We start from the raw sequence: 15,404 nt of genomic DNA on the forward strand, positions 1-15,404 counted from the left end.
ACTGTTAGGGCAGTTAGGGTTAGCCCCCTTTAGTTCTAATGTACCCCCCTAACCCCCCCAATAAAGGTTTAACCCCGTGATCACCCCCCGTCGCCAGTGTCACTAAGGCTGGGTTCACATTGCAGCGGTTTATGAGAACGAATGTGATTCGCACCGCACTGCAGTGCAAATCACATCCGATCTCTGTGCGATTCGAGTTCAGCCATACAGATAGTATGGCTGAATTCACATCGCACCCGCCGCAAATTCGCACGGGACCCTTTTTTTGGCCCGCAGCAGAATCGGATCGCATGGGTGTTCACACCATGCGATCCGAGTTTGCAGATCGCACTGCGATATGCGAACTGATCTGGGGGTGTCATTAACATTTCACTGACACTCCCAGCAGTTCGCATAGGGCAGTGTGAACTGCCGCCGGGAGGCATGCGATGCGGGAACCCGCCGCGGATTCGTGGCGTTCCCGCATCGCTCCAGTGTGAACCCAGCCTAATAAGCGATCATTTTTCTGATCGCTGTATTAGTGTCACAGGTGACGCTAGTTAGGCAGGTAGGTATTTAGGTTCGCCGCAGCTTTTTATAGCGCCAGGGACCCCCATATACTACCGCATAAAGCCCCCTGATTGCCCCCTAGTTAACCCTTTCACCAGTGATCACCATATAACTGTTACAGGTGACGCTGGTTGGTTAGTTATTTTTTTATAGTTTCAGGGCACCCGCCATTTATTACCTAATAAAGGTTTAACCCCCTGATCACCCAGCGGGTGTCATTTGTGACTGTAATAACTGTTAGGGCAGTTAGGGTTAGCCCCCTTTAGTTCTAAGGTACCCCCCTAACCCCCCCAATAAAGGTTTAACCCCGTGATCACCCCCCGTCGCCAGTGTCACTAAGGCTGGGTTCACATTGCAGCGGTTTATGAGAACGGATGTGATTCGCACCGCACTGCAGTGCAAATCACATCCGATCTTTGTGCGATTCGAGTTCAGCCATACAGATAGTATGGCTGAATTCGTGTCGCACCCGCCGCACCCGCCGCAAACTCGCACGGGACCCTTTTTTTGGTCTGCAGCAGAATCGGATCGCATGGGTGTTCACACCATGCGATCCGAGTTTGCAGATAGCACTGCGATATGCGAACTGATCTGGGGGTGTCATTAACATTTCACTGACACTCCCAGCAGTTCGCATAGGGCAGTGTGAACTGCCGCCGGGAGGCATGTGATGCGGGAACCCGCCTCGGATTCGTGGCGTTCCCGCATCGCTCCAGTGTGAACCCAGCCTAATAAGCGATCGTTTTTCTGATCGCTGTATTAGTGTCACAGGTGACTCTAGTTAGGCAGGTAGGTATTTAGGTTCGCCGCAGCTTTTTATAGCGCCAGGGACCCCCATATACTACCGCATAAAGCCCCCTGATTGCCCCCTAGTTAACCCTTTCACCAGTGATCACCATATAACTGTTACAGGTGACGCTGGTTGGTTAGTTATTTTTTTATAGTTTCAGGGCACCCGCCATTTATTACCTAGTCTCACTAGTGTACCCCTAAATTTAGGGGTGTCTACTTTCCAAAATGGGGGTCATTTGGGGGGGTTTGTGCCATCTTGGCATTTTATGGCCTTCAAAACTGTAACGCCCTTAGAAAGGCGGTGCTTGGTTTTCGGGGCCCCGTACGCGGCTAGGCTCCCAAAAAGTCCCACATATGTGGTATCCCCGTACTCAGGAGAAGCAGCAGAATTTATTTTGGGGTGTCATTTCACATATGCCCATGGCATGCGTGAGCAATATATCATTTAGTGACAACTTTGTGAAAAAAAAATAAAAATAAAAAAAGTTTGTAATTTTCCCACAACTTGTGGCAAAATATAAAATATTCCATGGACTCAACATGCCTCTCAGCAAATAGCTTGGGGTGTCTACTTTCTAAAATGGGGTCATTTGTGGGGGTTTTGTGCCATCTTGGCATTTTATGGCCTTCAAAACTGTAATAGGTAGTGAGAAGTGAAATCAAAAATTTACGCCCTTAGAAAGCCTGAAGGCGGTGCTTGGTTTTCGGGGCCCCGTACGCGGCTAGGCTCCCAAAAAGTCCCACATATGTGGTATCCCCGTACTCAGGAGAAGCAGCAGAGTTTATTTTGGGGTGTCATTTCACATATGCCCATAGCATGTGTCAGCAATATATCATTTACTGACAACTTTGTGTAAAAAAAAAAAAAATTTTTTTTTGTCATTATTCAATCGCTTGAGGCAAAAAAATAAAATATTCAATGGGCTCAACATGCCACTTATCAATTTCCTTAGGGTGTCTACTTTCCAAAATGGGGTCATTTGGGGGGGTTTTGTACTGCCCTGCCATTTTAGCACCTCAAGAAATGAGATAGGCAGTCGTAAACTAAAAGCTTCGTAAATTCCAGAAAACGTACCTTAGTTTGTAGATGTGACAACTTTTGCGCAAACCAATAAATATACAATTATTGACTTTTTTTTTTTACCAAAGACATGTGGCTGAATACATTTTGGCCTAAATGTATGAATAAAATTGAGTTTATTGGATTTTTCTAATAACAAAAAGTAGAAAATATCATTTTTTTTCAAAATTTTCGGTCTTTTTACGTTTATGTCGCAAAAAATAAAAATCGCAGAGGCAATCAAATACCATCAAAAGAAAGCTCTATTTGTGGGAAGAAAAGGACGCAAATTTTGTTTGGGTACAACATTGCATGACCGCGCAATTACCAGTTAAAGCAGCGCAGTGCCAAATTGTAAAAAGACCTCTGGTCATTTACCAGCAAAATGGTCCGGTCTGAAAGTGGTTAAGATCCCTGGAGATGGTCTTAAAGGGGTTGTAAAGGTTTGTGTTTTTTCACCTTAATGCTTTCTATGCATTAAGGTGAGAAAACACCTGGCAATGACGGCCCCCCCATTTACTTACCTGAGCCGTTCACCTGCTGTGCTGTACCTCGGTGTCCTCTTCTCCATGAAGTCTGGCTGTTGATTGGATAGATAGGCTACATTGATCGCAGTGCAGCAATTGGCTTGAGCTGCTGTCAATCGACGCGGGGGGGGGGGGGGGGCGCGGAACCGTGTCATGGCAGGGAGTGAGCCCGCAAGCTAACCCCCCTCGGGATAGAGCTTCCCAGAGGGGGGTTAGCCCAGAACAGGATGATTGGGGCGACTCTGTCAAAACAAACTGCACAGCGGAGGTAAGTATAACATGTTTGTTATTTAAAAAAAAAAAACCCATACAACCCCTTTAATGTTCTTGTGTCCACTCTGCGCAACATTGTCAAGACATTTACAGCCAATGGCACTGTAGCTAATCTCCCTGGGCATAGACGAATGAGAAAAATTGATCAAAGATTGCAATGACAGATTGTTCGAATGGTGGGTAAAGAACCTTGATTAACGTCCAGACAAATTCAAGATGACCTTCAGGCACAGGGTACAACTGTGTGAGCTTGCACTATGCATTGCCATCTGCATGAAAAAGGGACGCTATATGTAGGAGACCTAGGAGGACCCCACTGCTGAAACTGAAACATAAAAAAGCCAGATTGGAGTTTGCCAAAACTTGAATGAAACAACAATAAATAAAAAACCAACAGAAGGCTTGGAGTTTCTCCATGTGGTGGACAGTGAAGCCTGGGCATACAACAGCTGGACAGTATATCCAGAAAGCAATGAGGAGTCATAGAGCGACAACTCAAAAAGAACCAACCACAGTGTTTACTAATTAAGAACATTTTTTTTTTAGATGCAGTTCATTAAGAGCGGCCAGATTGGCCATACACCCGCCAAACACCAATTTAAAAATAAGTGGACAACATTGTTCCTCTAATATAAAATCTCACACAACAGGGCCCAGACTCGTACACATGCATAACGACTGTAACCCATACAGAAATATTGGAGCACAAGGTGAGACCGGGTTAAATCCCACGGTCAGGTTGATGCCTACACATCCGGATTAAAATGGCATCACTGTAACTTAAGAAGGGTCAAGGAAGTCCTAAAGATTAGTGATGGACGAACTTCCGACGGGACGTTTCTCGAACGCGGCCGATAGTTCGCAAACCGTAACGTTCACGGCGGGCCCCATTGACTTCAATGGGGGGCGAACTTTACAAACCTACAGGTCATATTTGCAGCCACAAAATAATTACTAGCTGTGCACACATAGTCCCACCACATGGCCAATGACATAACACATGTATGAGGTGAATCTGGGATCGACAACTAGAAAGCATTCTTTTTTTATATGTGAAATTGTGACAATTCAGGACTGTGGAGCGCATGAAGGCAATGGAGGAGAGGGAAGGTCAGGCTAGGCAAAGAGGGTGCAGGAGATGATCACCAGCACCATGATATAGAGCACTGACACCTGCACCGTGATAGTGATCTGACACCAGCACCGTGATAGAGAGCACTGACATCAGCAACGTGACATACAGCAATGACACCTGCACCGTGATAGAGTGATCTGACACCAGCACCGTGACATAAAGCACTGACACCAGCACCGTGACATAAAGCACTGACACCAGCACCATGATATACAGCACTGACACCAGCACCATGATATACAGCACTAACACCTGCACCGTAAGCAGCCCCAGGAGGAAGTCAGCATAGCACAGGGATGGTGGGAGCCCCTCATAATGAGCATAGCACAGGGATGGTGGGAGCCCCTCATAATAAGCAGCCCCAGGAGGAAGTCAGCACAGCACAGGGATGGTGGGAGCCCCTCATAATGAGCATAGCAAAGGGATGGTGGGAGCCCCTCATAATATGCACAGCAGAGGTACAGCCCCAGGAGGAAGTCAGCACAGCACAGGGATGGTGGGAGCCCCTCATAATATGCACAGCAGAGGTACAGCCCCAGGAGTAAGTCAGCACAGCACAGGGATGGTGGGAGCCCCTCATAATAAGCAGCCCCAGGAGGAAGTCAGCATAGCACAGGGATGGTGGAAGCCCCTCATAATGAGCATAGCACAGGGATGGTGGGAGCCCCTCATAATATGCACAGCATAGGTACAGCCCCAGGAGGAAGTCAGCACAGCACAGGGATGGTGGGAGCCCCTCATAATGAGCATAGCACAGGGATGGTGGGAGCCCCTCATAATGAGCATAGCACAGGGATGGTGGGAGCCCCTCATAATATGCACAGCAGAGGTACAGCCCCAGGAGGAAGTCAGCACAGGGATGGTGGGAGCCCCTCATAATAAGCAGCCCCAGGAGGAAGTCGGCACAGCACAGGGATGGTGGTAGCCCCTCATAATAAGCAGCCCCAGGAGAAATGGGACACCGCTAAACCTCTTCAAACAGGAGGGTACGGGCATATAGTACGGTGTGCTTTTTTTTTACAAGGAAGTGAGCCAAATGAAGAAAGAAGGTCTGTGTGCTCGATTAAAAAACTCGTTTATAGACATATACATGGTCTACTGGTCACATGTGTTGAATTCCTCCGAGATCCATGCCTCATAATTTTTAGAAATGTGAGGTAGTTAACACTGTCGTGAGCTAGGCGAGTACGCTTATCGATCACGATCCCCCCTGCTGCGCTGAAGTCCTTTCAGACAGGACACTGGACGGGGGGGCAAGCCAACAGTTCAATTGCAAATTGGGAAAGCTCTGGCCAGAGGTCAAGCCTGTCCACCCAGTAGTCCAGGGGTTCATCATTCCTCAGAGCGTCCACATCAGCCGTTAACCCGATGTAGTCAGATACATGACGGTCTAGGCGTTCCCTGATGCTGGATCCGGATGACACCTGTCGATGGGTCGGCTGAAAGAATGACCTCATATCAGAAGTCACCAACACATCTTCAAACCGGCCTCTTCTTGCAGGCGCTGTTGGATTGGTACCCGCCACTCCTTCTCTGGGAGTGGGAATTGCTCCTCTGCCAGCGCACGCAATAGCAGAATGCAGCATTTCTCGAAGCAAGGCCTGGAAGTGCTCCATTCTGACAGCCCTCTGTGACGGCGGTAACATTTCCGCCATTTTGTGTTTGTACCGGGGGTCTAAGTACGTTGCCACCCAGTACTGGTCCTTGACCCTTATGCTTTTTATACGGGGGTCCCTATTAAAACACTGGAGCATGAAGGCCCCCATTTGCACTAAACTGGAAGCAGTGTGGTGGCCTGGCTCCTGCTCATCATCCAGGATAATGTCGTCCTCTTCATTCTCCTCTCCCCATCCAAGCACAACAACAGGGATCCCAGAAAGGTTTAAAGCATGCACTGCTTGCTCCTCCTCATCTGCCCCGGCACCATCCTCCTCTGACTCCTCTTCAGACTCCTGTTGTTGACTTGTCTCAGATAGAGTAGCCCCCCCTGGGAATTCATCCAGCATTGCGACTTCCTCATCTTCCTGCTCCTGCTCCTCCACAGCTTGATCAATGACAGGACGCAATGCACGCTCCATAAAGAAGGCATAAGGTACCATGTCACTGATGGCGCCATGGCTGTGACTGACCAGTTTGGTGATCTCCTCAAATGACCGCAGAAGTCTGCATGCGTCGCGCGTGAGCAGCCACTGGCGCGGTGAAAAAAACCCCAGCTCCCCAGAACCTGTTCTGCCGCAGAGTTCATACAGGTAGACGTTAATTGCACGTTTCTGCTGGAGCAGCCTATCAAGCATATAGAAGGTTGAATTCCATCACGTCGGGCAATCGCAAATAAGACGTCTGACCGGCAGATTGTGTCGCCGCTGAATGTCAGCAAGGCGTGCCATGGCCGTGTAAGATCTTCTGAAATGGGCCTAGATTTTCCTTGGCTGCCGCAAGATGTCTTGGACCCCAGGGTATTTGACAACGAATCGCTGCACGACCAAGTTTAAGACGTGTGCCATGCATGGCACGTGCGCAATTTTGCCCTGTTTCAATGCGCTAAGCAGATTGGCACCGTTGTCACACACCACTTTACCAACTGTCAAATTAAGCGGTGTTAGCCACTGATCTGCCTGTGAACGCAAAGCTGAATGGAGTGCCGGGCCAGTGTGGCTCTTGGCTTCCAGGCACAAAAGACACAGCGCGGCATGGCAACGTCTCACCTGGTATGTCGAATAGGTTCTAAGGAGCTTGGGCGGCGCAGCAGAAGAGACGCTAGCAGCGGAAAAGGAGGAGTCAGCCGAGGAGGATGGAGTAGGAGGAGGAGGAGAAGAAGAGCCAGGCCTGCATGCAATCCGTGGCGGTAAAACCAAATCTACACGGGTGCCACGGGTTACATGCTTGACGGCCGTCAGAAGGTTCACCCAGTGGGCAGTAAAAGTGATATACCTTCCCTGCCCGTGATTGCTAGACCACGTGTCTGTGACACTGTGTGCCAGAGATGCATTCAATTACCGCTGAACATGGCCATATAGATCTGGGATGCCCTTCTGTGAGAAATACTTCCTTCCTGGGATCTTCCATTGTGATGTTCCAATGGCCACAAATTTGCGAAAGGCCTCCGAGTCCACCAGTTTATATGGCAGTAGTTGGCGGGCTATCAGTTCTGACAAGCCAGCCGTCAACCGTTGGGCAAGAGGGTTATCCGACGTCGTCATTTTTTTACGCTCGAACATTAGGCCCATGGAAGCCTGCCTTTTTGCAGAAAAACGTGAGCTTGGCGTGATGGAAGGTGGAGTGGAGGACAATTGTGAGGAGAGAGGAGAAGAAGTAGAAGACGAGGCTGGACGGTTAGAGCTTGGAGTGTGGCTTTGTGTTCCGTTGCTCCCACTGGGCTCGGTGATGGAAACTCATGTGCCTTCTTAAGGCGGTCGTCCCTAAGTGAGTGTTGGGCTTACCGCGACTAATGCGTTGACTGCAAAGATTGCAGATGGCAACACTATTGTCAGCAGCGGACACGTTAAAAAAAAGCCCACACTGCGGAGCCATGTGCCTGCGTCCTGGGAGCGCCAGATGTGACCGTACATGGTCGATGACTCGCTCCTGATACATTAGCAATCTGCTTTGTCCCTCCTGTGCAATGTAAGTTATTCCTGCTTCTCCTCCCTATCTGCTGGTTCATATCTCCCTCTGAACTCCCCTCCTCTTCCTCTCTTGTGGGCACCCACGTGACATCACTAGACACGTCATCGACGTCCCCTTCCCCACCGCTATAATTAGAGATCTCGGATTAGGCAGCAACACCGGTGACCAACCTCCTCCTTGGGCTGATCTGGGTACTGTCAGACTGCTGAGTGGCGGTTGTTGCTACCTCCTCTTCCTGATCCAATGCCAAGAGTGGCTGCGCATCAGAAATGTCTTGATATGGATCGGAAAATAATTCCTGTGACTCAAGCGGAAGGTATGTGGTGGTGTTGTTGTTGGTGGTAGTGTCTTTGGGGGTGCACATAGCAGAGAGTGAAGAAGAGGGTGCAGATCGAGAGGATGAGGAGGGTGCAGAAGAGTAAGGCTGAGTGAGCCAGTCAACCAATTCTGGTGCTTCCTTTGACGTAATCGCACGCACCTTCTGCAATTTCCCACTTTGGCTCAAGCCTGTTGCTCCTGCCCTACCCCTACCACCCCTGCAGAAGGGCCTGCCTCTTCCTCTGCCTGTCATTTTTTAAATGACCCTGTGAAAAAACTCTCAGTCCCTATACTGATAAAGGACCCCTGCAGAATAGGGCAGCAGTGAGCAGTAGTGCACCTCAACCCTATATATTGTGGACCTATACCAGTCCTTAAGGATTAGCAGACTGTACCTCACTCAACCCTATATACTCTAGTACGCTATACCTTACCAGTCCTTAGAAGGACCTTTGTGGAACTAGTAGGTTGTGATTAGCAGACTGTACCTCACTCAACCCTATATACTCTAGTACGCTATACCTTACCAGTCCTTAGAAGGACCTTTGTGCAACTAGTGTTGTGATTAGCAGACTGTACCTCACTCAACCATATATACTCTAGTACGCTATACCTTACCAGTCCTTAGAAGGACCTTTGTGGAACTAGTAGGTTGTGATTAGCAGACTGTACCTCAGTCCCTATACTGATAAAGGACTGCTGCAGAATAGGGCAGCTGTCAGCATTAGTGCACCTCAACCCTATATATTGTGGACCTATACCAGTCCTTAAGGATTAGCAGACTGTACCTCACTCAACCCTATATACTCTAGTACGCTATACCTTACCAGTCCTTAGAAGGACCTTTGTGCAACTAGTAGGTTGTAATTAGCAGACTGTACCTCAGTCCGTATACTGATAAAGGACTGCTGCAGAATAGGGCAGCAGTCAGCATTAGTGCACCTCAACCCAATATATTTTGGACTTATACCAGTCTTTAAGGATTAGCAGACTATACCTCACTCAACCCTATATACTCTAGTACGCTATACCTTACCAGTCCTTAGAAGGACCTTTGTGCAACTAGTAGGTTGTGATTAGCAGACTGTACCTCAGTCCCTATACTGATAAAGGACTACTGCAACAGAAGGGCAGCAGTCAAGTATAATATTCTTTCTATATTTGGAAAAAAGAATATTATACGTCTACAACCCGATTACCATACCAGTCCTGAAAAGGACCTTTGTGGACCTAATAGTAACAGCTACTGATTAAACTGACTGTCCCTCACTGCCACACACAGCTTCCTGTCTGTCCCTATTTAAACTGACAAAACACAGGCTGCTGCAACAATAACTTGAATAGCACCCAAAACTATATCCTGTACTACTACACCATACCAGTCCTGAAAAGGACTTTTGTGGACCTAATAGTAACAGCTAATGATTAAACTGACTGTCCCTCTCTGCAACACACAGCGTCCTATCTGTCCCTCTCTCAGCACTGACAAAAGACAATCTGCTGCAACAATGACTTGAATAGCAGTGCTTCAAACCTATATCCTGAACTACACCTATACCATACCAGTCCTTAAAAGAACTTTTGTGGACCTAATAGCTAGCGATTTGGGTCACTGTAGTCACTCCCTGCTCCACACAGCAACCTCTCCCTATAGTGACAGTAGAAAGAATGTAAAATGGCCACCGGATCGGTTCTATTTATAAGTTAGGGGGAATTTCCAAGTGTCCATGTGCTGTAAAGTCTCAATTGGCTGTCCTGTACCACAGGATGGATGTGTCATCATAGGTCAAAGTTCTTTTACACAGTAAACACGTAAGTCCGCCGGGCGAACAGCGGCAATAGTCCGCCGATCGTGCAGACCGTGAACAGCCGAAATTCGCCGCGAACTGTACGGCCATCCCAACTAAAGATCCACCTTTACCGGGAGGTAAGTTTGCACTAGCCTGAATGGCACACGAAAGATGGCTAGACTGTATAGCAATGGACAGGCAAGGCACGCCTCTTCATGACCCATGAAACTACAGTTGTTCTGCTCACTGAGTAATTAGGCAGAGTCTAGTCCAGCTGTCTTGCAAAATGAATGTCCTTCAATAGTAAAGTCCAAACTTGATCAATGTAATGGATAATCTTCATCCTTACAGCAAAACAGCAGCTATGCAGTGTCTGGGTACTATTCCTCTAGGTTTATGTATACCCCGGTACTGCAAAATGCTGCAGAGTGGTCAAAGTGTGTGTGTATATATATATATATATATATATATATATATATATATATATATATATATTGCAAAGTGCTAAAGACAGCAATCCAGAAGTGAGCCACGGCATTTAGTAATGTCCGGAACCCATGCTGCAGCTATATTTAAGCAAGAGAGTCTGCTAGTAACCACAACATAGATCTGTCAATGATGGAATTTATAGGACAAAACAATGCTATACAGTGCAGGTGCGTCTGTGTTTTCAGACTCTGCATATCACTGCCTTAAAAGCAGATACAAGCAATGTTTGACAGTATCCGACTGTATCGCTGATACTGTCAAGATGAAAAGTAAAGGTCTGCCCAAAGGTTCTTACCTCCCGGTTACAGTGTGATCACATTAGCCTCTCAGTCTCCATGACCCATGGAGCACTGGACAGAAGTCAGTTCTTGTTGCTAGGCTCTGCCAGAGCCTTACGATCATGCTGGGTGAGTCCGTTGGGGCAGAAAATGTCTCGCAAATATCTTTGCCAAAACTTACCTCAGTAAGCCAAAATTATTTTGGGGCTTTTTGGTAAGGCCCATCATTCTACTGTTTTCAGAAAAATAAATGAGGCCTTTCTAAAGAAAAGAATACAGTGATGCTTTGCTGCTTCAAGCACTGGATGTATTGACCATGTGCATGGCATTATGAAATTTGAAGACTACCAAAGAACTCTGGGGTGCATTGTAGGGCCCATTGTCAGAATGTTGGGTTTTTGTCAGAGGTCATGGGTTTTGCAGCAGGACAATGACCCAAAGCACATGTCAAACACCCAGAAATGGTTTAAGAGAAAGCACTGGAGAGTACTGAACTGGCCAGCAATGAGTCCAGATCCTAAACCTAAATCCCATAGAGCACCTGGGGAGAGATTTCAAAACAATAGTTAGGGAAAAATAACCCTTCCAATCTGGGAGACCTGGAGCAGTTGATGAAAGAAGAGTGGTCCAAAATTCCAGTAGCGAGGTGTAATAAACTCATTGATGGTTACAGGAAGCAATTGATTTCAGTTATGTTTTCTAAGGGGTGTGCTACCAAATCTTAAATTGAGGGTGACAATTTTGTCTAGTCCATTTTTACAGTTTTGCCTGGAATGTGTCAGATTTAGCTTTTTTGTTTCTCCGCTTTTTTGTGTCATACCAAAACATGAGACTGCCTAAACATTTGTAATTGCAACATCTTTCTGGGTGAAGTGGTGCATTATCTGATAGAAGTGCAGGGGCGCCAATATTTTTAGCCATGAATGTATATCATAAATTTACTAAAACTGAAATGTGTGCAAAGTCTGATGCAGCTTTGCATAGACACCAATCAGCTGTTAAGTTTTATTGTCAAAGCTTAACTGAACAAGCTGAAGTTGGAATCCGATTGGCTACCATGCACAGCTACACCAGATTGAGTGCTCTAGTTTTAGTAAATCTCCCCCAAATGTGCCTTTCTAAAGGCAAAATTATGCTGCTATACATTTTAATACAGCAGAATTTATATTTAGTTTATCTTCAGCACAAAAATGCAGTTTGGTATCTTCTAAGTGAGTTTGAAGTCATAAGTTTCTATAACAAGGATCAAATGCATCCCTTTTCTCTTGCTATATTGCTGTGTTTTATGCAAAACAAAAACACTGACTAAAAAGTGCATGTCGTTATTAAAATGACAAACACATAAGATGTTGCTGCCTTTACCAGGCATTAGATTAGTGAACATAAAATTAATAAACTCTGTCTGCTTTTAAATGAAGATTTAGCATGTCACATATTGCAGCACTGTTGATCCTAATGTGTGAAGTACATGACATGTTTTGTGTATGTTTTCAGGTTTAACTGTGGCTACCATCATATTTGGGATTCTGCGCAGCGTGCTAGTGTTTCAAGTCCTTGTTTCTGCTGCTCAGGCTTTGCACAACCAAATGTTCCAGTCACTCCTACGTGCACCAGTGTTGTTTTTCGACAGGAACCCAATTGGTAAGTTTGTACTTGGTGTTTTTCTTTTCTTTTCTTTTTTTTTCTTTTTTAGCTGTACAGTAAAGAAAACCGAACTCTGGGCAAATAGCTAAATATACAGCTATATATTGTATTGTCTTTCTCCTTCATTGAGGGACACAGAAAGACTTATACCTTTGGGGTTATACTGTTGCTTACAAAATGTGGGATACTGGCCAACAAAAAACACTTTAGGCCAGTCCAGGACAACCCCTCCCACTACCAGCATGCCTCAGTTTTTTCTTCTGTCTTAGGAGGATGTACTTTGTCTCTTCAGCTCTGTTGTGTTAAGACTATATATTTTTTTGCTGGTACCTTTTTTTTCTTTTGTCAACATTCTTTACATTGCTGCTGGACCACGTGAGTGCTCTTGCTTTGGGTTTCACTATCTGTAGGTGACTCAGACAGGCCATCACTCAAGGAGCAGGCTACCTGATCTGTCAGTACGTGTTGGGCATTTGAGGGTCAAGCAACTGTTTTCCAGTTTCCTGGTCTTATGCTCACACCTTCTCTAAGTTCTGCTAGGGGGACATTGTGGCCTTCTCATCTGATGGCAGCTATGGGCATAAGCTCACTCAGTGGCTCTTTGAACTGCAGGCAGCCCCTGGTTGTCTGTTGTTTCCTTGGATCTGTTAGCAGTTGTTTGCTATTTTGCCCACCCAGCAGTTGGACTTCCGTTAGACATCCCAACAGTTTAGGACTTCCTATGTCCCTCAATGAATGAGAAACAAAATAGGATTTTTTGTACTCTCCATAAAATACTTTACTTGCAGTCAATTTAGGGACACAGGTCCCACACCTCTATGTATATTTTCATACTTTTAGTACTACTTTACTACTGCTTTTGTTAGTGGGAGTGGTTATCCAGGGATTGCCTACCATGTTTTGTTTGAAGATTGAAAATCCTTTTGTCGACTGGAGTATAAACAGAAGGTTTAGGGCTTCCTGTCAACTGCTAGAAAAGGATTTTCCGTGAGTACCAAAAATCCTATATTTACTTCCAGCAGTTAAACAGTACAGCTAGGTTTCCTCCCTGCTCAGCCTATGATCATGCTCCTTGTCTGCTGTTGTGCTTGCAGCACACCTTATTGGCTCAGATTATTGACCCTCCCTGTCCCAGCCCAAATGCTACTGTTCAGGTGATTAAAAGTGGTTTCTATTTCTTTTGAAACATTTTATTTATCACTTTTTAATAACAAGCATACAAACGGTAGGCCTTAGGCCTATGGCCAATGGCCACATACTACAAAAAGAAAAAACTATATACATTTCTTCAGCATGGACTCCCCCCTTCCAACCCCAGACCCTCACCCATAGACATAATCAGTATAACAATAAGGCCTCCTTTAGTCTGCCACAATCTTGCAGTAAGAAGTTAGATGTGTCTTAAACAGTGACCCCATGCCCTCTTCCTGTGCCTTATCATACATGTTAGCCATTTATACATGAAAAATACCCCCGAACCTTCCCTTATGGAGACTGTGATTATTACTTACAATTTTGTGACTACATGCATGTTGGAGCCAGCTGTGAAGTTGCCTCCTGAGTGGCCACTCAATCTGTCACTGTAGTTTTGCCATTCATCCAACTACCCCACACAGCTGCCTTGTTAGCCACCGCTTTCCACACTGATAATGTTGAAGGGTTGGGTTTTTTCCAGGATAACACTATAATTTTTCTAGCATAGTAAAGTAGGATTGTCAGCAATGTACAAGTCACTCTTTTGAGGGCTAGATTGTCAACCAGGCCCAGGAGGCATATCTCCACTGAGTTCAGTATAGGAATGGCTGTTACTTCAGCTATACACTTAGTGACCCCCCTTCAAAACTCCAGAAGATGCATAAAATCGGCCGTGAGGGAACTACATCACCAGCAACCGGGCGACTGAGTGGGGAACATTTTTGCCAATCTAACCAGGGTAAGATATATGCAATGTAGACATTTTAATTGCATAAGCTGATCCTTAGCGGACACCAGTCTAGTTAAGTTGATATCCCATCTTTCATCCCAGTGGTCACCATCCATCTGGGGGAATACTGCCTTCCATGCTGCTCTACATCATGCAAGGAGATTTCCGATATTCCCAAGCAAGTGTTTGTATATTGCAGATAGGGCCTTGTCTAAGGTGTCTTCCCTCAGTAGAGATTCTAGATCACTCATTTGTAGATTAATACTAGTATCTCCAAATTGGGCAGAGTATGCATGGCTGAGTTGCAGATAACGAAACAAGTGTTGGGAAGGTCAAAATTAGTCTTCAGGGTGTCAAATTGTAGAAGTTTCCCATTACCCATGGTTTCTATTTCTGCATCTGATCCCATTGGGGACATTTTCCATCACTTCCTGTCCCACCCATGCAAGAAATGAGGGGTGTGATGGTCACTGAGGCAGGAACGCTTAGACGGCAATATAAACATTATCAGATGTTCTAGCTTCATTCATCTTAATTGTTTATCTTAATTGTTTATCTTAATCGTACAGGAAACAGGCTGGATATTCTATTCTGAACTCTAGGTTATAGACTGCAGCCTTTAGGTGATTGGACACTGGAAAGGCTTTTGGACATGCCCCCCCCCCCCCCCCCCATGCTCTGTGAATGGTCCCTCAGCCTCCTGGGACCTGTGACATGTCCCAAGAGGCCGCAGGCAGGGTCCAAACTTTCACTCGGATTGCCTAGGTGATCCTGGAGGATAGCAGCTGGTACCTATCACAACCAGGTACCTACCCCCCCCCCAAATAAAGAGTGTACAAACTTTGAAGAGAAAAAGGGGAGGAGGCAGAAAAGCAGAACTTCTCTTTTAAGGTTTAAGTTCTGCTTTAACTAGTTCCTATTTACGTTGAATTCTTTGAAATCAAATTTTCCATCAACTCTTTGCTGCCTTCTACTATAACAATATAAACCCTGCATCT

General features: G+C 46.0%; 1 protein-coding gene across 4 annotated transcripts in view; it reads left to right on the forward strand.

Moving 5' to 3' along the window:
• The window catches only part of ABCC4 (ATP binding cassette subfamily C member 4 (PEL blood group)), a 508,465-nt gene that overhangs the window by 240,027 nt on the left and 253,034 nt on the right, over window positions 1–15,404 (forward strand). For all 4 annotated transcript variants that reach the window (XM_077483041.1, XM_077483039.1, XM_077483040.1 and 1 more), the window contains exon 19: window positions 12,333–12,479. In XM_077483041.1, the coding sequence (XP_077339167.1) occupies window positions 12,333–12,479 (147 nt within the window). The remainder of the gene's footprint in view (window positions 1–12,332; window positions 12,480–15,404) is intronic.

Source organism: Lithobates pipiens, unplaced genomic scaffold (assembly GCF_037356315.1).
Source record: "Lithobates pipiens isolate NorthernLeopardFrog02 unplaced genomic scaffold, aLitPip1_a1.2 Scaffold_16, whole genome shotgun sequence".
NCBI classification, from domain to species: Eukaryota; Metazoa; Chordata; class Amphibia; order Anura; family Ranidae; genus Lithobates; species Lithobates pipiens.